The following is a 25,090-nucleotide window of genomic DNA, read 5'->3' on the forward strand; positions in this document are numbered from 1 at the left end:
ATATTCCCTTGTGAGAAAAGATTATTTGAAATGGTCTATTTTTCCATAAAACCCTACTGATGGACATTCCCCACCTTGCTGGCTTTGCTTTCATCCACACCTGGAGCTGATTCTGCCTTTTCCTTTACTTTGCCAGTACTGGTGTTGGTTTGCAGTTTCCTCAGGTATCTTCCCCGCCTACTTGGCATACAGGTACCACTGCTGTGTTCCAGGTGGGGCCCTGAGCAACCTGGGCTAGTGGAAGGTGTCCACTAGAGAATTAGCTGTCTCATTTAGTGTGGTTCCTTGCCACAGTGCACTGCAGCCTGAAGAACAAGCCCAGCACCATCAGCACATCCAACAGGTGGGCAGTCAAGGCCCCTGTGATCACCACTGGGTGGCAGGAAGGGTTTCTCCAGCCCTTCTCATGCAGATGTCCTCCTTTGAATGACAACTGCTCCCCAGGTGCTAGAGCATTCACCTGGGAGACAAGCATCCATGGCAGAAATCCTTGCTCTAAGCCAAAGGGAATGCTCTCCTCGCCTCTGCAATGAGGTGATTCACCTTGCAGTTGAGTTCTGCGCTTTGGGTGCCAGAAAACAGGATCCAAGATTCCCAAACTCAGGCAGACAAATTATGAGAGGTCGAGGCTCTGCAAGATGTTCCAGCTGTGGTGCTTCCTGCCCAGTTCCCCTCTGGAAAAACTTTCAGAAGCCTGACATCACCTCCACTGCACAACAGAACATTTCTCTATACTCAGAAAGATCTGTAGGCAGAGACAAGTGTTTCCTGCCCAGCCATAATACACAGCAGTGTTTCTCCAGCAGCTGAGAAACCTCCTGAGAGAGATCAGCTCCCTCTCAGCCTCCCCTCTGACAGAGTCCTCCAGGTGTCAGGTGGAGCCCAAGGTGGAGCAGAGTCAGGTGGAGCACTGGGAACCAGGCGGTTACGCCCTCCCTGTTTTCCAGAGGAATGGGAATGCAGACCTGGCATACAGCAGCTGAGGCTTTGTGCATGTACCAGAGGTGGAGTCTGGTGTTTCCTCCTGGGTCCAGTCTCTGAGTCTCTGCACAGGAGGAAAGGTGCAAATGAAGTGATGCAACACAGAGTCTGGTATCTCTGCAATGTGCCAGAGATGTGGCACCAGGGCACATCCCCCCAGCTCTCTTATTCCCATGCATTTTCCTCCACCTCTCCTCCTATAAGCACAGCACTATGGGGCATGGATCCAGAAGCCCCAGATCTTGTAGCTTCTATAAATGAAGTCTTGAATGTTACTCTATTCCCTTCTCATGTCCAAGAGGACATTATCAGAGTTCAGTCCTACACCTAACATTTCAAGGCTCTGCACCACAGCAACGCTTGCTCTGATGGTCCCACTCAATGTGGTGGCACCACATGGAGATTCTCCACCAGGTCTTTCTGCTGTTCTCTCACAAGTCGTCTCAGATATATGTGGAGGCTGCAAGGGTCTGGGATGAAAGTTACAGGGATCTTTCTGGGCTGCCAGTGGGAAAGGGGGAGGGAGGTTATGAAACCTGCACAGAAGGAATGAGGCAGAAGGTATGTTTGCTCATGGACGTTGCTGATGCCACGTTCCTGGATGTCAGAGCTGGTGTTGCCTAGTTCCTTGGCCAGGGACCACCCTGGACTTCAGCCTTCATGGGATGCAGCATGTGCACTGACTGGGAGCTCTTCTCTCGAGCTGCACAAAAGATGTGTGAGGTTGACACTTAGTGAGATCTGGGCTAACCCAGATCCTTGAGGTTGTCTCCAGGCTTAATGATCTGGTTTATCTTTGGGTGATTAGGAGACCTTCCTTTTGTGACCTTAGGCCTTGAAAGGGCGTTGAAGGTAATGGCCTGGCTAACCAGCCACGTGGACAGGAGTTTTCCCTGCACATCACGTCAAGCCCTCTGCTCCCCAGGCAGTGTCACAGAAGTCACTCCCATAGGAGATGTTGCTTCACCATCCACTGCAAACCAGTACTTAGAGCAGGGCACAAAGAATCATAGAATCATGGAATCACTGAAGCTGGAAAAGCCCTCTAAGATCACTGAGTCCAATCCTCCGCTCAGCTCTGTCAAGTCCATCACTAACCATATCCCCACATGCCACATCTACATGTCTTTTGAACACTTCCAGGGATGGTGACTCCATCACTGCCCTGGGCAGCCTGTGCCAGTGCCTGAACATCCTTTCAGGGAAGAAATTTTTCCTAATATCCAACCTGAACCTTCCCTGGCACAACTTGGGGCCATTTCCTCACTTGTTAACTGGGAGAAGGGACCAACCCCTACCTGGCTCCAAACCCCATTCAGGACAGGAGAACCAGTGCTGCAGGATGACCAGTTCAGGCTGTGTGAAGTTGCCATAGAATCACAGAATCACAGGATAATCAGAGTTGGAAGAAACCCACAAGGATCATACATCCTTTCAGGGAAGAAATTTTCCCTAATATCCAACCTGAACCTTCCCTGGCACAACTTGGGGCCATTTCCTCACTTGTTAACTGGGAGAAGGGACCAACCCCTACCTGGCTCCAAACCCCATTCAGGACAGGAGAACCAGTGCTGCAGGATGACCAGTTCAGGCTGTGTGAAGTTGCCATAGAATCACAGAATCACAGGATAATCAGAGTTGGAAGAAACCCACAAGGATCATCCAGTCCAACTCCTATTCCTGCACAGGACACCCCAACAGTGCCTGAGAGCATTGCCCAAACACTTCTTGAGCTCTGCCAGTCTTGGGCCTGTGACCACCTGCCCAGGAGAGCTGTTCCAGTGCCCAAACACCCTCTGGGAGAAGAACCGTTTTCCAACATTCAGCCTAAACCTCGCCTGAACCTCAGCCATGGATGAATATCTCTCCTCTCCTCTGCCTGCAGCCTTGACTTCAACACTACCAAAGTTAAGAGGCAACTCAGGAAAACTGAACACAACAGGACATCCAGGAGACCTACAGAGTGGTATTATTTCCAGTTTAATCCCTTTCTGGGCACGTCACTTGTGCCATGGGCACATAAGTCTTCTTCGGCCATGGGCACATATCCTTCTGGAAAATACATGATATTTCCTTGTTTTGTCAAGGAACATGGAGCATCTCTCAGGAGACGGGAACACTGCTGCCTTGTCTCACAGCCTCTGTCACACACAGCGAGCTGCTGGCCTTGGCCTCAGGAGCTCAAAGTGGAAGTAACATTTTAAACATTGACCTTATACTAGTCAGCATGAAGCACAAACAAGAGTTCACATCACCTCCTGACTCTTTAGGTGAGTTTTGAAATAAATCCAGCAGAAACCAATTCAACAAATCATTACATCACAGATCTAGACATATTTCTTTGCTAATGGATAAACACAGATACAGCACAAAATACATTTGAAACACATCACTCTCTAAAGAAGGAGAGAGATTTGACTCAAGCTGTAGTAGCAGCTTCAGAGGAATGAAAAATTGGAAGTTTTACTTGAATTTAGTTTTAAAGAAGGACACTCCAGGCAGGACAGTGTCTCTATGACTTATTTTGCATAGTAGGTTCCTAAATAATACATATTGAGCACATGCTGCTGCACTGTAGAGAATGTCAGAGCAGCAAGAAAGCAGGAGGGTTTGAGTTTTGGAGAGGTTCTCTGGTAGATGGACTTTTGGCATTCCCAGGGCACAAGAAAGCAGTGTGGCACTGTGGAAATAAAAGACATTAGTTGAATGTTCCTGTTAAAGCTGTAAGAAGGATATTTATTTCCACAGCTCCTTCTCAGCTGTAGGAAGGTCAGATGAAGGTTTCTGCTCTCTCACCTCCAGTTCCAGGGACAAACATCACCTGCATTTTCCGTAATTTCTTCATGAAGTATAAGAGTAAAACCTAATTTTACACTAAACTGTTGGACTGCAATTGTGTGCTAAGGGCCAAAATCTCTACCTGGGGAAGCAAAGCTCCTGCTGCAGAGGCTGCTCCTTCTTCTCCCCAAATGACTAGTTATCTCTGCAGCCCCCAAGACCATCCCCAGCTCATTCCAGCTCAAAGGCCTCAGAGAAGAGCCTTATGTGATTCCACGAGAGTCAACAAACGAATTCCTGATTACTACCAGCTTTTTTTCAAGCTGAGTTAAAATTTTAAGCATATTCTATTGCACACAGAGAATCTGAACATAGTGTGTGGCTGATGTTCAATGTCACTGCAAGTGACAAATCAGTGGCAGTGCAGAGCTGCTGCTGCTGCCAAGCCACAGGCAGTGAGTGCTGAGCCCTCTGCTCTGTCACAGCTGGGCACCAGAGCTGTGCAGTGCTCTCAAGAGCTGTCAGGGGCCTGAGGACACTGAGAGGTTTGAATGGCCCTGATCAGCATTATCTGGTACATCTACTCCCACCCATGGGCCCAGGAGCCCCATTTCCTCAGCGCTGGGCACTGGGGCCGTGCCCAGGCAGTGCTCGTCCCAGCTCAGCCCCCACGGGTCTTGGCTTGCACCGCAGCCTGGCTGTCAGCAACTTCTCTGCTCCCTTTCCCAAAACATATCTGAAACCAGAGAAACCAGTCATTTTCTCTGGATTGCACTTTCACTGTCAGCAATAAATTATGGTTTATTTCTTTCCGATCAGTCAAAGTTCACAGGAACTAAATCAACTTTTCAAAATAAACAGCACAATGACATTTTTGCAGCTTTCAAACATGATCACTTAGGTATACTATTTAATGAAAGTTCAACACTTCCTACGCCCGCAACTTATTTCCAAATAGCCAGAGTCTGTTACTCTGAGAATCTGAACACACACCATGTTAGATATGCAGAATTAAGTGTGTTAGATATGCAGAATTAAGTGATAATGAGCAATAAGGAGAAATCTTCAGCTGCAGCCATGGGAAGAGCTAGTTCCCCTGGGTGCCTGTACTTCAAGCACCTTATTTTACATGCTGGACCTTACTTGATATCTGATTCTGAGGCAGTGATATCTGCCTCACCAAGGCTGAACTGCACTCCACAAAGACCTGTTTTTTCCCATCGCACAGACAAGAGGCAATTAGCCCAGAAAGAGACTTCTCTTCTTTAAGCATCTACACTTGAACAAATGAATCTCAATGCAGTCACAAAATAACCCTAAATCCCACTCGAACAGCTGACATACAGCTTAGACCTCCCAAGTCTTGCAGCATTGCTTTAGTCTTACAGGTCTTGGCACAAATTGTTAGCAGTAATTACAAATTCACTGGCAGATCACTGATGCAAACTTTGGCTAGTGTCAGGCCTGCCACAGATCCCAGCAGTAAACCCTTAGGAACAGCAGTTTTCCCACTGACAACCATCTTACAAATGCTTCTTTCATGTCTAACTCATATAATATCTGCTCTACTGCCTCTGGGAGCTAATATTTGACTCCAGCTGTTCAGCAGCTGCAAATGTTGCATAGCTACATAGCATAGCTGCTCAAGACTACATTTATTAAGTGACCTCTCTGTCAAACTTATGCTTTCTCCGAAGAATCAAATCAGGGATGTTTGACAAAAACCTGTTCTCCACGCACTGTGGTCATTAGCATCTTCTAGCTCAGTCTCCCCTTGACTGTGGCTCCTAAGATCTGCATTTTCCTCTGCTCCAGACTCTCCTTCTGCCAATAATTCTGTGCAAGTCCCTGTCCTCATGGCCTGATATCCATGATCCCATCACATGGCACTACATCATCTCCAGCCCCTTGGTTTTCTTCCAAAATCCCTTTTCCTCCTTTTCTCTCTTTCTCTTGAGCCCAATACCTTTGTGCACATGTTGTACAACATGTTCAGTTGGAGATTAAAAGAGGTACAGTGTTCCCTGAGCAGATCCAAACTTTTTTTCCCTACCTCCTATATAATGAGACAAAGTGAGTGCATAAATCCTTTTTCCCTTTCCTTGCTGTTCCATGCTCTTCACATTCTTTCCCTTTATTTGCATTGGCTGTTCCTAATGGACAAACCTTGGGTACAGCAATTCCCTGGTTTTCCCATTTTAGTGCTCCTTAATGTTGGGGGCACAGCAATGAGACTACAGAGGTTTGATTAGCCTGACTTGTGCGAAGATATTGCCACTGGGACAGCTGTCTGGTGCTTAGTCCTGGATGAAGGGCTCGAAACAGTGTCCCATTCATCTGTGACAGGAGCTCCAGCCCATAAGCTTCAGGCATCTGGGGGCTCACTGTACAGTCCCTAGGCCCAAGCAGGGTGTAAGTAAAGGAGTGGATAGGGTTGCTCACCATAGATTTTCTGAATTCCTTGGAGGTCATCCTGGGGCAGTTTGAAGTTGTGTGTTTCCATGTACTGGTAGAAAGGAGCCATGATAGCGCTGGGATCGTTGGAGTGCTCCAGCCCCAGTGCATGTCCCAGCTCGTGGACTGCCACCAGAAAGAGATCATTCCCTGCAGAAGGAAGGCACGTGCAGGTTAGCACACAGGCACAGCCTCAGGAAATCCCAAGCCCCTCTTCCTCATCAAGCAAGAAGCAAATGCTTTGCTCTGCCTCCTGCACAGCAGGTCACAGTACCAGGGTCAGCTCTTGGAGATGGTTTGAGCCCTGAAGGCCTGTGCAGCTTTTAGCCACTGTCACAGGATGGGCAGGAGGCTGCTGGTCCATGAGCACCCTCAGAGCAGGTAAAACAGTGCCTGGAGGGAAAGGATACTGATTGTAGAGTTTTTTCTAGAGAGTTTACAGAAAATGGCCCACAAAATCATTCCTCTGATTCCACCAGCTCCTTGTCTGAGTGCTGCCAGGGGAGGTGGCAGCATGGCCACTCTGCTAATCAACAGGGGCACATGGTGTGAGAGGTGTTTTGTCCCACCTCTGGGTCGTCTGGTGCTGTGCTCTGGATAAACAAACCCTTGGGGAGATGTGCAAGGCACCGGGCAGGGCAGGAGGAAGGACTGAGGAGGTCAGGGTGACACCCACTGTCCCACATGTAGCACCTGGGGCAGCTCCATCTCCTCTAGCACGGGTCCCTCAATGTGCTTTTCCTCTGCTGACCCCTGGCACTACCACATCTGTGGGAGGAGGTTAAGCACAGCTAGCCCCATCCTGCAGGAGGCAGAGCCACACAGGGAAAGGTTTGGATGGATCCGTGTGGTGGGAGGCAGAAGGAGGAAGGAGGAAAGAAGGGACAGGACTCTTCCTGAGAGGAAGAGGAAAGGCTGAGGAGCCCTGTCTGGTGCAGAAGCTGTTAGAGTGCGAAGTAGGGGTACCTTCAACTCTACAGGCACATATTCCTCTTCAGTCCCATGGAGCTGGCACCCTCATGTTCTTGATCTAGTGTAGTCCCTGGATGCTCTACTCCATGAGGGCACCTTGACACGGGAGGTGACACAGGCAATGCTGTGTGAGGGATAAAGACACAGCCAACAAGGACTGACGTAAGAGTCTTCTCATGCCATTAAAGGCCTGAGCCCTCAATTCTGCCTGAGTTCAGGCTCCTCTGCTTTTTTCCTTTTTTTTTTTTTTTTGGCAAGACACAAATCCAGAGCACTTGCAGTCAGGCACAGAAGGAAACAGTTCAGTGGCTGCTCTGCAGCATCTATAAACAGCTTTTTTTCCACTCCCCACATCTCCAAACCACACATGTCCTAGAGGTACCAAAGCTCAGTCCTGAGCTCTCCTTGGGACAGGAGATGCACCAGTAACTCATGTAGAACTATCTCCACTTTTGAAATTGTTATTGCTTCACTGTTATCCATAAAAATGTTCCAACGTAGGTTCAGGGGGCTGTGACTCCTCACAGCAGGAGCTCTGCCAGCATCTCAAGGTACTTGGAGCCAGTATCACACAGTGCTCCACTGGCCACACACACCACACCAAAATGGTTACATGGCCTAAACAGTTGAGTTGGAGAGTGAAAGCATCTGAATATACAAGATATGTTCAAATATACAAATGCATTTCAAACAAATTTTCAAATACAAATACCCAAAAACATATGCAGGTTGAACTCTAGCCATATATGTATGTAAAACTCCAGAATTTCTTAATTCAGGAAATCTAAATAGGGACTGACTTAGGAAATTTTTCTCATCCGCTGCTGACAGACCTGATGTGTGCAGAACAGGTCAATACAATGTCCAACAGTGTAGTATAAAATGCAGTCAGTAGTGTTATGGTGAAGTTCGGAGCACTGATCACTCTTCATGGGTTTTCACCAACACTCCTGCTTGGAAGATGCACCCAGTTTCCAAATGGGGCTCAGAGACTCAAAGTCGTGTTGTAAATTGAATGGACTTACTCTCCCATATCACTTACATGCTCATGAGAGGCTCATTTGCACTGCTACCACAACCACTCACATGTGGAAGTCATTCAGTGCAGAGCTGATGTTCATGAGACTCTCCTCATTGCTCCCCATGGACTCACAGGCTGTGCCTAAGTGCTTGGGGACATTTTCCCTCTCATATTTGGTGATATTTTCCTCCTTGCTGCAGTATCTGCAAGATTTGTACTTCTGCACACACAGTCTGTGTAAGTTACTTGTCTCCATATGCCAAACCTTTATCAGGATCATGAGATCAGACACTATCTTCATTTGAATTAGTTGTAAATAGCTTTAAATCACTGTTTCTGTCCCAAACAAATGCCAGCTCACTTTACAGCTGGAAAATGAAGCCTGCAGACTCACAGAATGGTTGAGGCTGGAAGGCACCTCTGGAGATTGTCTAGCCCCCCCCAGCTCAAGCAAGGTCAAATAAAACAGGCTGTCCCATCAGGTTTTGAATGTCAAGTTTCCTGTACTGGGAAGCCTCACAGAGCACTCCAGATGTGCTAAGTAAAAAGGATCATCTCCCTTGACCTGCTGGAAATGCTCTTCCAAAGGCAGCCCTGGATGCTATTTGCCTTCGTGCTGCAGGGGCACACTGCCAACTCCTGTTCAACTTGGTGTCAACCACGACCCCCAGGTCCTGCTCTTGCCAAGTTGGTTTCCAGTGTGGGCCACCAGCAAAGCATAAGTGAAGGGCTGCACATTTCTTTGCTCACCTTCATCAGGTTCCTGTCAGCCCATTCCTTCAGCCTCTCCAGGTCTCTCTGAATGACACCATCACTAGGGAGTGTATCAACCACTCCTCCAAATTTCCTATCATCTTCAAACCCACTGAATGTGCTCTCTGCTGCATCACTGATGTCATCTCATGAAGATATTAAACAGTGCTGATCTCATATCAACCCCTCTGACACATATCCTGAACTCCTCCATCTCACGGTTACTGCAACCAAGGATTCTACTCTTTTCACACTACTCACAAAGCTACCCGCTAATTCTTCAAGTGTCAGGCCCAGCAGATCACCAGTGAGACAACCAGGAAGAGTTCTATGGTGATCAGCAAAGCCAGAAAGATGAAGACTCATTCCTCAGGAAGTACGTCTCAACACCATGGTGGTCAGGCCAAACAGCTCTTCCACTGTTGAACAGAAACACTCTTTTTACCAGCTACCCTTATGAATACCTGCACCTGGAAATACAGACAACTGTGGAAAACAGGTGCTGCTGACGTTTTAAATGGCCGTTTTGACCAGCACTGACTGAGGATGTCACAGAGCATGGAAAATGCTGGCTGGGGAGCTCTGCTTCCTTCTATCCAGAGGTAAGAAACTCACTAAGAAATTACTCTCCCCAGCACAGCCACAGATGGCAGGTCAACACTGGAGCAGGAAATCTATTCTCCTACATGGCCAGGAGGCCACCCAGACTGGAGCAATGATGTGCTGGGAGGCAGTGGCTGCAGCAGATGAGGTAGAGCTCAGGTGAATCTCTAGGAAATGAACTGACATCCACACAAGCAGGACAAGAAGCTCCTCTTGGTTCTCTCCAAGTACCCTGTTTCTCAGTGGTTACTTCTCAAAGCTTTTGCTGAAAGGCAGTAGGAAGGCAGTGGCAGGCACAGCTCCCTCTCCTTGCCAAAAACTCCTCACCTCTGCTTCATCCCCTCACCTCTCTGTTCTAGCCTCCTCCCAGCCACATCCAACGTTCTCTTTCTTCCAGCCCATGGCACCTGCCTTCTCCATCCTGATTTACACTACAAGACGGTGCCAAGTCTGAAACAGCTAAGACACTCTCAGAGAGCAAGTGGACAGCATTTTGTGGGAAGAGGACATGGGAGGAAAAAGTTTCAGACCATTCTGTAAGCACAGAGTGCCTAAAGATCCAGCTCTGGCTTCATCATCCTGTTTCTCTGGAAGGGTCACTTCATATCAGGAACACTGGTAAGCAACAAGATCCCTTTCTATTTGTAAATGGAAGGGAATTTTACAGGGGAAGGAGAATACATTGTTCATCATGACCCATCCCACAGGGAAGTCTGCTGCCTACCCAGGTCTCGGGTAAGGGATATCAGTAGGAGGCTCCCTGAGCTCATTCGGCCCTCTGATTACTGCCCACTGCTAGTAGTCCAGGCTGGCAGTGATGATATTTACAAAAGAGGCATCAGAGTAATTAAAAAGGATTTCAGTAAACTGGACAGACTGGTTAATGGGACAGGAGCATAGGTGGTGTTCGCCTCAGTTCCTGCAGTACCAGGGTTGGCTGTGGAGCAAGAAAACCCACCTTATCAATAAGTGGCTAAAGGATTGGTGCTACAGGCAGAATTTCAGATTTTTTGACCATGGGGCATATTCTGTGTTGCACCATCTGTAAAGGTCTGGACAGAGACCAATTCTCAGGAGGTATCCTAAAGTCCATCAGACAGAGGATGACCCTGTAAAACTGGGGGGAGTAAATTGCTTCACTGAGTGAAAGAGTTTGACCTGCTATGCTAAAACATAAAGACACACAGTTAAAGTTGCTGATGTGTTTTCCTTACCAGAATATTATCACCACGGAAAATGCCAACTGAGGACACACCTGTAATACTATAGAAACACCCTTCATTATCATGATGCCGAACCAGGTGAATAAACTGCTTACCTTACCTCCAGCGTGACAGCTCTATACAGCTTGAAACACAGGTTTAAGTTGGTTTCTCATTAAAAGCAATGTGTGTTCAGAACAAACCTTGTCAGCTGGTGTGCCCAGCTGAGCTAACTTACTTTAGATAAATTACATACATATTGTATATTTATACAATCTATATTTATAATACATATTTATATATTATATATCATCATACAGAATCACACATCAAACAGCTCTTTGGTGAAGTGTTCTCAAACTGTTTGCAATATTCTCCTTTTCCCTGCAGAGTTAAGAAACACATGATTTATTGCAACAACACAGAAAACACTGCAGTTAAACTGACATATGGTCTTCCTTGTACTCATATACTTGTTCCTCATGATTCTTTGATTTTCATCTTCATCTAGAAAATCAGGCTGTTCAGCTGGCTAACAGACACCTTAAGACAGGTCATTCTTTGGGAAGCTGCTAGCACTTGTAATTTCGTTCATTTTAATTATGAAAATCCATATCCAAATACTTTGTTTGGCTAAGGAACTCACTGCAGAATTGCTGGAGGGCAGCAAAACCACTCAGTGCAATGCCTGTCAGTGACAGGTCACAGGGACACTCTCACAGTGCTGCAATATCAGTTACTACTGTCAGTATTTATCCCTGAGCACCACGGTTGTACACAGAGCACCAAGCAAAGGGAATTGTAGCCCAGAACAGCTGCTGAGACAATAAAGTACAAATAACATTGTCCATCTGATTAGTAACAGAAAAGCAACGGAGAATCTGCTCTTTGTCGTGTTTGTTTTATCCTTTATGAGCTGTATCACCACATGCTAACACATCTGTGCACTGCAGGCCACTCAGACATAATTAAGAAGACATATGAAGGTTATATTTTGAAATTTTATTCAAGTAAGAGAGATGCTGAAGGTTTGGATGACGGATTGTGACAATAGCATGCCTTGGGGAAATACAGCAGAGATGGTGTGAGCTAAACATGCTTTAAATACACCAAAACGATCCCTCCAAGATGATACACTGCAGCAACCACGGAGAGACAACTGTTTTCCAAGCACAACTTAGGGAAGCTTTAGGGCTACTCTAAGCTATGCCTTGGTTCTTGCATCTTCAGACCAGGCAGGTCTGACCCGCCCAGCAGAACATGTGATATGTCTGTGCTCCTCCAATCACTCCCACAACAGACTCTGCTCCAAGGAAGCTTTCCAGTCTCCTGAAAACCCTGAAGAACAGTGGATGCAGCTCTGGGGTATCACGGAGTTCTGTGGAAAGCAGGTTTTCTACCTAGAAAGGAAGAAAATACATGTTAAAAAGCAATACAGATGTCACTTTATTCATAAGATGTTACTGTTATCAATGTAGCTATGAATAAATCATGAGTAGCAATGCAAAAGTAGAACAGTACCTAAATAAAACGTAGCAGCAGATAAATAGAGATAAATAGAATGTAACAATTAATAAATACGGTTACAAATGTAGCAATGATCAAATAATGTGTAGCAATGTAGAAATAATATATTAATAAAATGCAGCAATATATAAATAATGAATAAATAAAATTAATAAAATGTAGTCATAAATAAGTATTGTTATAAATGTAATGATAAGTAATAAATAAATGCAGCATCCTGAGGAATTAATCAACACTCTGAGAGTGTCTTTGAACAGCTTCACTGGAGAAAGAATGAGTAATATGAAGTCTTAAGAGCAATTGCACCACAGCCACATTAACAAACTTAACCCCACAAGACCAAGTGGCTGGAGAAGGACAAAGAACCACTTTATGCCACCAACCATCATGAAGGGTAGTTTGCCTTACTGTCCCCAAGAGGCAACATGCAAACCAGGGCTGTTAGCTGTGCTACACACCTTTTAATGGTGCAAGCTGTGCTGGATCTGACACGCACAGATGGCACGAAGGACAATCTCCCGTAGAAATACAGAAAGAAAAATCTAAACTACCTTTCTGGAATGGTGAGACCAAACCTGCCAGAGTGGGCAGGGAGAGGGGCAGTGCTGAGGCTCCAGCTGCCTCAGCAGTGACATTCCATGCAGGAAGAGTGTTCTGCTGAAAAACGTTCCCATAGCTTCCACAAGTGTAGGTTGTAATTCCATAAACAATTCAACATCAAAGAATTACTAAGCACAAAATGAAAACTCCTGTTTCCCTATTAGTGCACATCATTCCCTAATTTGGTAGGGCAGATGGAACAGTGGTAAAGAAAATCCTCATAGAAGCACAAAAAATGCAATTACTTTAATTCCATTCATTCTGAAAAGCTATTATTTATGGTTTAAAAGCATTTAGGTACAGCACAGTCTACAGACCGAATTCAGCCCTTACCCAGCTGTGCAACAACTGAAAGTAACTAAAGCCCAGGGTCCTGGCACAGGCAGTGTGGATACAAACCAGTTTGTGCTATTTCAAACGCTTTTTTGACGGTTAGGTTGAAATAAATTTAACTCCTGGTGTTGGCAACAGAGCAAGTGCTGCTCTGGAAGCTGTGACAGCAGCTCTGTGCCACCAAGAGGGAGTTCTCTGCCTAGGACAGGAGACTTGTTGTCTCGGTCCTCCCCTGACACAGAAGGTTCCTGCTGGGGTTGTTAAGTCTGAGTAGAGACACAAGAGAACCAGGAGGTAAGAGATTTCCCTCTCAAAGTGGTATTCTTGGATAGAGAAGGCAATACCGGTCAAACTGTCTTCAAATCGCAGCTCAAACAACTCCCAAGTTTGCTGCTTGGTTGTGATGTCAAAATCCAGAGCACTAGGTGTCATCTCCCTGCTGATGCTACAATGCCCCTCTGCCTGCCATGACCAAACTCTTGTCAAGAATTCATCTATTCTCTTTTCCTTCCTGAAGGGCTGTCCTTTCACTCCTCCCCCTTCAGCAAGTGGAATGCAGCAAGTTTCTTAAAGCCACTGCTGAGTTTTGGCTCATTTCACATCATCTGTTTCTGCTTTAAAAGGAAAGTGACAAAAAGAGACTTTTTGGCTCACCTTGATTCTCATGACCTGTTTTATCCCAGCTGTTTGTGGTTTTTTAATTCCTTTTTAAGGGGATGACACATAATTTTGATCCTTACTGGCTTCTTCTTATGAATCCCAGATTATCTCATTCTCTGTGGAAAGAAGTAGTTTACTTTGATTATACAGAAATCAATAGGATTCCAAATATCTGCAGAACTATAACTCATACTCTGTGTATTCGACAGCTACTGACAAAAGCAATGGATGCTATTTTTCTTTACAGAACGCTGTGAAGATCAGGTGTATTTACATTGTTTGGAAAGTGGAATTGGCACATATCTTTATTAAGGAATTTCAGCTGTAATAACTAGCTGCAATAATAATGTAGCAATAGCTGCAATAACTAGCACTGTCAACACTGCCAAGCTTTTAAATCCAGCCCAGCAAGACTGCAAAGCCACTTCTGTGTTTGGAGAAGGACAGTAAACAGCAAAAAAAAGCACTACTTACAGAGATGCTGTCCAGGGTAGAAGAGGAGGCACTGAAGACATGAATCTTCCCTGTGTGCTGATGAGCTCCTCTCTTCAGTTGAGGTTGAAATGACAGGGGTGTAATCTCAAATTGCTGCTGATTTAAGCTGCTTGATTTGATTTCTTTTTACCATGTGTCTTTCTGCTTGCCCAAATGTGGTTCAACATCAGCATATGGTTTGAGAGAACTCTGGCTCATGGGAACAAGTCTCTCCAGCAGTTACAGGATGAAACCAGTGTTAAGTAGGTATGTCCTGGGGACTACACACTGAGATGGACTTCAGTGAACAAAGTACTGAGCAACAGCATGACCTGGGGATGTATCATCGAAAAGCCTGAGAGAATCAATTGATATTTTAATACAATTAATGCCCCACTTGACTTCCAACACCTCTATGAAAGTCCTTCAGAGGACAGGTCTTCTTCATTAAAGGGCATGTGAGTAAATTCAAAGCAGCTCTGGTTTTCCCTCTGAAAAATGCTGATGCTCCTTTCAACAACAGTGTCACAAGCCTGAAAAATAATGATGGAGTAAAAATGCCATTTGTTAGAACAAAACTCTTTAGTTGTGGAGATGTTCTGGACCTGAGAAATCAGAGAAAGAAAATTAAAAATGCATTTAACGGCCAAACAGCACAAAGATTATGTGTTCTGTGTTGTGAACTGCTCAATATATTGATACTTGGCAGGTTGCCTTTGCTGGCCTCAGGATTTCCATAGGAAATGAGAAAAAGTGGTAAAGTAAGAAAGAAATGAGACAGAAGCAAGGCAAAACACAGAGGAACAGGATTTGATCAAGGATAAAAGACTACCAAGGCATGGCAATAAGTTGGGTGAAGGCACAGGGGTTAAAGGGAGCTGCACTTTCTTTTCCAGCAAGCATGCACTGTACCAGCAAAGGTCAGGAAGTGGTGCAAGACAGGAGTGAGTCAGCCCAGAGAAGTGAATACCAACAACTGGATAGTCTGCATTCCTCCTGCTTCCCTCCCTCCACCTAAAACTGTAATCAAACAAATCAAGTAGGATAAAGGCTGTTTAGTCAGCAATGTGTCCAAAGGGACTGAAACACTTGGAAGTCTTTGATAATAAAGAACTATATGACGAGGTAAGAAAAGAAGCCAAATCTACTTACACACCCTGCTGAATACTAGGGGATCTGTTAAGATATCCTAACACTCCATGTTTATAGGATTAATCCAGTGAATGCTCACAGACACCTTGTACTTTTGGGCATTAAATAAAGTAACGAGAGGTTGTTCAAAAAGATGAAAATCTGGCCCAAAATATTGCCAGCTACCTTTTTATGCACCTGTGAGCATCCCCAGTCCTTCCCCAGGAAAGCTCTCAACAAGAAAAGATTCCTGTTTTGAGAAGGGAACTTGGTGACAGAAGAAGAGAATTTTCTGAGCTGAATCTCTTGTTACAGCCCAGAGTTGCCATGAGAAGGAACTGCAGTTTGCTCTTAAGTTCTAGGAACTAAAATTCTGACTGTTTGGCAATGCTAAAGAATCAGGGAAAAATGTAGATGGAAAGGCAGAGCTGGAAATCACCAAGTTTAACTTTCTGCTTCAAGCAAGACTAATGTCAAATGACATCGGGTTGCCCAGAATATGATCCAGACATGTTCTGCATGGAGTCCCCACAACATCTCCAGGTGCAGACTCCGAGTTGTGCCACTCCACTGGTGAAGAAGGTTTTACCTTATACCCCAGTGGAGTTTTCCTTGTTGCAGCTTGTGCCCATTGCCTTTAATTCCTTTCTCTGTTCACCTCCAAGAAGAGTGTTGCTCTGTCCTCTCCATAATACCTCTCAGGTGGAAGACTGCTATTAGATGCTTCATCTCCATGCTCTTCCTCACCAGGATGAACAAGCCCAGTTCCCCTGATTTCTTCTTGCTTCAATCTCTTATCACCTCAGCGCTCCTTCACTGTAGTCTCCCCAGTTTGTTGACGCTTCTTGTGTCCTGAGGGCCTCAAACCCCACACTCCATTCTTGAAGCACCACTTATTTCAGCCATGCACTAATGACAAATGTGAAGGTGCCTTAGCAAACAGGAACAAGAAAAGTTTTCTGAATCAAAATAATGACAAAGAGCAGGAAGGAAACAGGCAAGAGAATGGCAGAGAGAGGTTTGAAGAAAGAAAACTCTACCCAGAATGTGAACATGCAATAGCCCTACTGTGATTTTATGATCAGGATGTGCATCCTGCAGCCGAAAGGTCATTTTCCTGCCCCAGCCACCTATTTCTACCTGTTCTTCCATCTGGGCCCAAGAGGTGGTGCAGCTCTAAGGGAAACGAGATCAGGAGACAGCTCTAAGGGAGATCAGGAGAAAGGAAGAAAAAGACAAACAACATCTGTCTACATCCATTCTCTTCTCTGGTTCATACTGTGGCCACTTCAACCCTCCCCTGGTTTAAGAGGGAAGAAAGAGGAAGAGGTGCTGGGAAGACCATGACAGTGATGGGAGGAAGCATGTGCAAAACCCCTCGTGGTGAAGCTTAAACTGAGTGGAGACCTAAAGCATCTGCCTGGAGACCTAGAGTAGGTTTCCAGGGCACCTAGAGCATCAGCACCATCAGCTGAGAATGAAAAACATGGCACTTAAATACTGTTTCTCATTCAAGGGCAAATTATTTAGAGCTTTGAAAGACACTCATCCCTCCAAGACCCAGAGATGTGAACAGCGAAAGCCCCACACCTATTCCTTGGGACAATCTGTAGTAGAACAACCTGTTCTAGCTAGATACAGTCCATAAAGTGTAATGATATCCATAAAGAAACCGCATTTGTAGAGAAGAAACCCTCCATATCATATCTCTAAAGGCTTCCAGGGCGTTCAGGACAGGTGAGGAGATGCACATACTCAGAAGTGACAGCAAAGCCAAGGATACAGAAGCACAAGACATCCTCCATAAGGCACCCAAGATGGACCAAAACATCAAAGGCACAGGTCAGTGATCTAAAGGGACAGATCCCAAGCAGAGGCACTCCTGTGGCTGAAAATCTGAGGGCAGAAAATCTCTAGTGTAGAAAATCCGTGGGCAATTTTAAGAACTGTGTACTCATAGCAAGAATAAAAACAGTACCAGGATGTTTAGGCTCAAGCTCAAACTAATTTGGTGCATCTGATTTCTTAACAAGAACAGCCCAAGCTGTGACAGCAGAGTGGCTCTCTCCGAGCTCGGCTAAATGCCTATGTTTATGGAGCTGAATTCTGCTGTAAATGTGGAAAGGAGAGAAAGGATCCATCTTTATGAATATTGATACAAAGGTCCAAAGAATCAAGAAGGTTTGTGATCAAGAAGGACAGGGTACTGTAGGAGCAAGTCCAGAGGAGGCCACAAAGCTGATCAGAGCACTGGAGCACCTTCCCTATACAGACAGGCTGAGAGAGTTGGTTGTGTAGATTCCTCAGAGCAACCTGCCAGGAGCTGAAGGGGCTCCAGGGAAGCTGCAGAGGGACTCTTGGTTAGGAACTGCAAGGACAGGACAAGGAGGAATGGGGAGAAATTGAAAGAGGGAAATTTAGTTTAGTTATCAGGAACAAGTTTTTCCCTGTGAGGGTGGTGAGACGCTGGCCCAGGTTGCCCAGGGAGGCTGTGGCTGCCCCAGCCCTGGCAGTGTTCACAGCCAGGTTGGCTAAAGCCTTGAGCAACCTGCTCTGGTGGGAGGTGTCCCTGCCCAGGGCAGGGGGTTGGGACTGGATGGTCTCTGAGCTCCATTCCAACCCCCTAACATACTATGAAACTATAATATTAATACTGCCAGGACAGGAAACAGTGACTACCTCCAGTGAAGACACTACTAACCAGCAGATCAAAGGTTAGCCCAAAGCCATGCATGCCCCTCCAACAGGTACTACGGGCTGTCATGCTCCCTGGCTGCCAGTAAGACTCTCCTCCAAAATTAGCTACCCTAATCCAAATTTTCTCCTTGAGATCCTTGCTGAACATTCATCAGCTTAAGACAGTATTTGGCTGCCCTGAAAAACCTGCTCAGGTTCCTGAACATATGCCATGCCCAGATGGTGGCTTCAGGGTCCTTGCTCTGTTGTTTGCATAGATGTCCACTGAGACAATGTTCGTCCTTGTGGTGGAATCAGACAAAAAGCTGTCCAGTTCCTCCCCAATGTGGCCAACAGAACCTTCCCAAAAGGTGGCTCAGGCCCTTTTCTTCCAGATGTTCTGCAGAAGCTCCTGTACTTGTTTGTACTGAAAGTGACCCGTGAGGTCTCATCTCCCAGTTCTGGCAGTGTTTTGTACACACCAGCACTGGTTCTGGCTGTCTTTCCTTCAGAAGTCCTAAACAGGAAGCATTCAAAGAAGCCTCTGCAGGAACCCACTGGGATCTATGGGGGACATGTCTGTTGTATCAGTTACAGAATTTGTTTACTTGCTGTTCACAGTGCTCAGCATTTCTTGCTAACCAAGCCAAGTACAAGGTCCTATATCTGGGTCAGGGCAGTCCCAGACACACCTATAGGCTGAGGGAGAAGTCATTGCGAGCAGCCCTGGCAGAAGGATTTGGGAGTGATTGTTGGTGACAAACTCCCCATGACCTGCAGTGTGAGCTCACAGCCCAGAAACCAACCCAGTCCTGGGCTGCATCCACAGGAGTGTGGCAGCAGGTGAGGGAGGGGATTCTCTCCCTCTGCTCTGGTGAGACCCCACCAGGAGTGCTGCACACAGTTCTGGTGTTCCCAACACCAGAAGGACACGGAACTGTTGGAGCAAGGGGCTCCAGGGAAGCTGCAGAGGGACTCTTGGTTAGGAACTGCAGGGACAGGACAAGGAGGAATGGGGAGAAATTGAAAGAGGGAAATTTAGATCAACTGTTAGGCAGAAGTTTTTGCTGTGAGGGTGGTGAGACACTGTCCCAGGGTGCCCAGGGAGGCTGTGGCTGCCCCAGCCCTGGCAGTGTTCACAGCCAGGTTGGCTAAAGCCTTGAGCAACCTGCTCTGGTGGGAGGTGTCCCTGCCCAGGGCAGGGGTTGGGGCTGGAAAATTTCTAAGGTCCATTCCAACACCTTAACATACTATGTATGATTCTATGAAATTAATCTTCCACAGCTTGCTGACGAGGATGCCAGAGAAGGCAGCACAATTCAGAAGACAAATCAACGATAGAAAATTGAAAGTACAGTATGACTTGGCTAAAGGAAGGGAATGCATACGTGGAACTGTAACTCATATGCAGGGGGAAGGAAACTCTGCATTCCCTTTGAAAGCCTAAGCAAGGATCTTTCTTCACAGCAGAAGACAACAGAAGTGTTGGTGCAGGTGCCCCTACCACCATGGTCTCAGAAACACAACCAACAGCATCACAGCTATTATGATTATCCTAATAATCCTAAGGGACATGGCAAAGGCCACAAGGGCAAAATCAGTATAATAATGACTGTACAAAATGATAATGAGTAAATAAATCCCAACTAACTATCCACTAGCTGGGGAGATAAATTGCCAATGAACCCCAGTGGATTACCATGAGGTATCTTCTCAAAATAGAACCTTTCATCAACAGGATGCACCAAGTTCCGTTTGCATAGAAAGATCTGTTCAAATCATTCTTCGTTTTTCCTGACTGGATGAGATTTCATGTGAAATGTCTCACTGTCATTCATCTAATTTGCACTGTTAGTTAAGACAGCAAAGCAGCTCTTCTATGGGATGGTAGCTGCATCCAAGCAGGCACTGAAACTCTCAGTGCCACAACACAGTGTAACAAATGCAAACCAACAAAGGCAAAGCTCCAGGTCAGACTATTTGTAACACATCTATAGAGTTAAAGAGATCAGCCAAATACTCTGGGGAACTCTGGTGCCAATTTCAGCATCCTGCCCTGCTGCCAGGAGATTTACCTTCACAGCTGAGAGGCCAGCAGAGCTCCAAGTCAGATCGTGCAAATCTTCCCTTCAGCTAATGTATATTACTGACAGGAATGGAATGTTTAACACTGTGATATTTTGTGGGTTGATGTGAAGACACTTGTTATTTCAATCTTATTCTAAGACTTCTATAATCACTGAACAGATAGTGAAAGGCCAGAACAGTTGGTGCTTTGCATGTGAACAAAGAAGAGCTTTGCTAGTGATCTACTGGCAGGGATTATTTATTCTTACACTCAGAGCTTTCTCTGGTTCCAGACTGAACAACTCTATTGCCCCAAAACATATATTATAAGGACAGGCAAGACCATGTTTGAAGAAACACTTCCTATTAAATAGTTAATACTGTCCCCATTAATGCATTATTTCCAATAGAAAAAAAAGCAGTGAAACCTCTGGCCAAGAAGAAACTCCAAGACCTGCTGACAGCATTTCAAATAAAACACATCAGAGGTGAGAGCCTGAAGCTAGTGAATAGCTCCAATACCAAGGAATAACAAAACAGAAGGAAACTTCCCCTAAAGACATCTGGGCCATGCAGTGAAGAGGCAGAACATTTTCACATTTGTATGCGAAGGCTAATTCAGGCAAAACCAAATTCCTGACATAACAGATCTATAATGCTCTGACTACAGCCTTACCCCTGTCATCCTCAATATAACAAACTCCCCTTCCACCATCAGTGTTTCCCCAGGTGGAGGAGACAAATATGACCCCCCCATTCTCAACATTCTCACTGGTGTGCCTGCACTTCAGCCTGTGCAGCTTGCTTATCTGAAAATACACAGACTACATCCTCTGGAATGGAAATCTCAACTCTTCTATCCATTTTCACCCTGAGAGAGCTGCTGCCCCTCAAATACCCATCCATGCACTTTGAGGACACTACTCATGACAGTCACTCAGCACACCAGAGAAATACATCATGTCTTTGAAAGAACCACATGGATAAGAGTAACATAAGAAATAGCTTTTATCAAAAGAGACACCCTCTACTCATTGTGTGCAGTGCTCTCAGACACCATCCTAAAAACTGTATCAAAAAATCCTCAAAGTCATCATCTATGTCAGAACATGCCCCCCAGTAGCAAGTTTTCCCCAGAGCCAACCTTACCAGTCTTAAAGCTGCCTCCCAGCCTTGCTAAGCTTAGCTCAGAAGGAAGCTTTATGTGCAGAAAACGACAACAGAAAAAAACCAAGTATAACTTGTCAAAGCCTTCCCTTCTACCTTCCTGTAAGGACCTTCTATCCCAGGCACCAGTACTCCCAGGTCTCACACTTGGGCTTGCCTGGGAAGCTATGTCCAGCACACGAGCCTCCCTCACACCCCACAGCTGAGCTCAAATAGCCACTGAGCCCAGACTGAACTGGCACACAGCACAAACACACCTCAGTGCTGCAAAAGCAGCTCTCACAAGGTAATCACTCAGTCTCTGATTGCCACTCCTGAGACCCCAGGGAAACCTATGAACTTCCCTCCAGCCATGAACCCAGGAATGAAAATTCATAGCATTTCAAGACATTTCAGATCTGGTGTCCTCAACATCAGAAGGGGACACATCAGAGCAAGTCCAGAGGAGGCCACAAAGCTGATCAGAGCACTGGAGCACCTTCCCTACAAGCTTAGGCTGAGGGAGTTGGGGCTGTTCAGCCTGGAGAAGAGAAGGTTGTGTGGAGACCACAGAACAACCTGCCAGGAGCTGAAGGGGCTCCAGGGAAGCTGCAGAGGGACTCTTGGTTAGGAACTGCATTCACAGGACAAGGAGGAATGGGAGAAATTGCAAGAGGGAAACTAAGATTAGATCTTAGGCAGAAGTTTTTGCTGTGAGGGTGGTGAGACACTGTCCCAGGTTGCCCAGGGAGGCTGTGGCTGCCCCAGCCCTGGCAGTGTTCACAGCCAGGTTGGCTAAAGCCTTGAGCAACCTGCTCTGGTGGGAGGTGTCCCTGCCCAGGGCAGGGGGTTGAGGCTGGATGATCTTTAAGGTCCATTCCAATCCCTTAACATATTATAAAACATACTAAGACAGTAAGATATTGCTTCTCCGCCACACTGGAACCTCCCACAGCCTCCATACTCCTCCCACACCTCAGCCTACAGGCTATAACCTCTCTCTTTCTCAGCCTACATCTCATCTAGTCATTTAAACATGCCAGGAAACATTACCTCTCTTTCACTTCCTGTGCATCAGTTTCTGCCTCCCTACAAATTAGCATTCCCACACTGGGCCTGACAGCTTCATTTCCTGTCAGAGATGATCTGACAGATACCAACTCACAACTCAGGGATTTTCCCAACTTGCAATCCAATCTGAAAGCATGATATCATTTTTCAGGGCAGGCCTGAAGGCGGTCTGTGTGCCTGAGAGCTTTTCTCTTCAAACTACACTGTGCGGTTTAATGAAAGACACCACCTCTCCCTATGTCCTTGGACATCACCTCTGCACATGTCCTTAGACACCAAGGGCATGACAACACTATCAGGTTTTTATACAGTTTAAAAATCAAGTCATATTTACAGTCCAAGTAAACACTTAATCCTTATCAAATGTTTCAAAATATGATTTTGGATCCTTAAGGCTTAAAGACATGTTCTTCCCAAATCACTATGACTGTGGAAGCTGGAGAGATATTTCATGAGGCCACTGTAAAATTGTGGATTTCAACTTTTTACAAGTTATCACTACCCTCAGTCCAAGTTTTGAAAACAGAACAGGAAGTGCTCATTGCCATTAGAGAGTAAGACAAAGCTAGAAAGATGCAAAAGTTCTTCATGCTTAGTATGATAGAACCAGTTGTCCTAATCATCAGTTTTCCCTAAAAATCAGCTCGACTGATGGGAGAAGGAATCCCACTGAAACTGTGGGCAAACAAATATGGATCAAGGCAACTTGACAATCACATGTCTTCACTCTCACCATTACAACTAACTCTAACTGCCCTTGTCAAGTATTTGATGAGATACAATTTCAACACTCTTTTGTTCACCTTTTCCCTTCCAGAGCCATAGATTTTTGGGGTAAGTAAGGCGCAAATCTTGAGAGATGTCAAAAGGCAGCAGCCACACTGTATGCACTCTCAGCATTTCATGCACAGTCACAAGTACTAAGAACACTGTTTTCCCATTGAAGACAGAATCCGTGTTTTGAAACACATCTGAACCATTGGTGAGGTGAAAACTCCACTAACCACATACTTTTTAGCTGAAAGCCTGTCAGTGTGTCTGCATCCACCTTGGCCTTGTTGTGAAAGATGACCCGCACTCTTACCATCATGGTTAGAATTCCCCAGGGTCCATGGCTCATCTGAATCAAAGTGAGTGTCTCCTCCAATTCCTGGTCCAGGAAAGTAAGCATGAGCTAGGAATCCACCTTCTCCATCAAAGGGAGAGCTGTCTCCATGGAAACCAGAAGCAAAAAATATCATAATATCTGCCTCCTTCCTGTCATTTTTAATTTCATGGTAAGGGATCTCTTCAAAGGTAAGTGGTGTCACTCTCTGCCAAACATCGAAAGCCTGGCGGATGGCTCTTCTCGTGTCAATCTCCCCTACCTTGGGGGTGTAGTTGTGGACACTGTGGGATGACAAAACAGGATGGTTACATTTGCATGATACACATTAGCAATACAGAGCCACATCTACACAGTTTCTACTTCCAAAGGGTCTTGATGTTTTCAGTTAGGAAGAAAGTTACCACCAAAACTACAGCCCTGATTTGAAGTCTATTTATTAATGAGAATCTTCCTAATGCTTTGGTTGATTTTGTATCCCTTCCTCTCAGTCTTTCAAATATGGGTGTAGACAGCTGAGTAACTCGGTTTAAACATGCAAATTCCTTCAGATTTTGAATGACGTTACCAGGCTAGAATGGATCCAGTATATGAAAAACTGACCAGTGAAATTCTCTTTGAGAAACAAACCTTTAAGTAAACTACACAACCTTACTTACATGAGCAGCTTCCTTCTCAGGTCTGCTCAAATACTGTAGAGCTCATGCAGTGATGGAGCTGCCAGCTTTGTGCAGCCCAGTCCATGACAGCTAATGACACAGTTTGGAGGTGTAGGGGGCATTTAACTGCACATAAATTTCCCATAATTTAGCTTAAAAAGTGCTGTTCATGGAGTATTTTGTGTGTATGTGTAAAATAGACTCATGAACTACTAAACATGGCTTGGGGAATCTGAAATATATATGGCATAGAAACAACTTTCAGTCTTTAATCAAGTTGGCTCAATTTAATATAATGATTGACAGATGAAAGATACTAACACATTCAGTGGTGAAACAAGACCCCAATCTCTGGACTGGCACACTTCAAATACTGACACTAGAAAGCTAAACAACTCCTGGTTTGACAAAGGTGGCAGAGGAGCATCTGTTACTCTGCTTCCTATAGTTATGCATATGCTTAAGACATGACTACCACGTATAGTTCTGGTGTCCTCAACATCAGAAGGACATGGAACTGTTGGAGCAAGTCCAGAGGAGGCCACAGAGCTGATCAGAGCACTGGAGCACCTTCCCTATGAGCACAGGCTGAGAGAGTTGGGGCTGTTCAGCCTGGAGAAGAGAAGGTTGTGTGGAGACCTCAGAGCAACCTGCCAGGAGCTGAAGGGGCTCCAGGGAAGCTGCAGAGGGACTCTGGGTTAGGAACTGCATTCACAGGACAAGGAGCAGTGGGGAGAAATTGACTGCAATTTCAACTACAAGGGGTTAATGTTATTAAGAAATTACATTCTTATTGTCAGAAACTTCCACTGGCATCACTCAGCAATAGCCTTTCAAAAGCTCATGGCCTGACTGACTCAGAAGACATTTCTGTAGG

General features: G+C 45.6%; 1 protein-coding gene across 1 annotated transcript in view; it reads right to left on the bottom strand.

Annotated features, from left to right (window-relative positions):
* Window positions 1-25,090, bottom strand: part of MMP24 (matrix metallopeptidase 24 (membrane-inserted)) — a 45,842-nt gene that overhangs the window by 11,325 nt on the left and 9,427 nt on the right. The window contains exons 4-5 of the mRNA XM_009071364.1: window positions 23,534-23,838; window positions 6,202-6,363 (exon numbers count right to left, since the gene is read on the bottom strand). Of these exons, the coding sequence (XP_009069612.1) occupies window positions 6,202-6,363; window positions 23,534-23,838 (467 nt within the window). The remainder of the gene's footprint in view (window positions 1-6,201; window positions 6,364-23,533; window positions 23,839-25,090) is intronic.

The sequence above is a fragment of the Acanthisitta chloris genome, unplaced genomic scaffold (genome assembly GCF_000695815.1).
Source record: "Acanthisitta chloris isolate BGI_N310 unplaced genomic scaffold, ASM69581v1 scaffold13503, whole genome shotgun sequence".
Classification (NCBI taxonomy): domain Eukaryota; kingdom Metazoa; phylum Chordata; class Aves; order Passeriformes; family Acanthisittidae; genus Acanthisitta; species Acanthisitta chloris.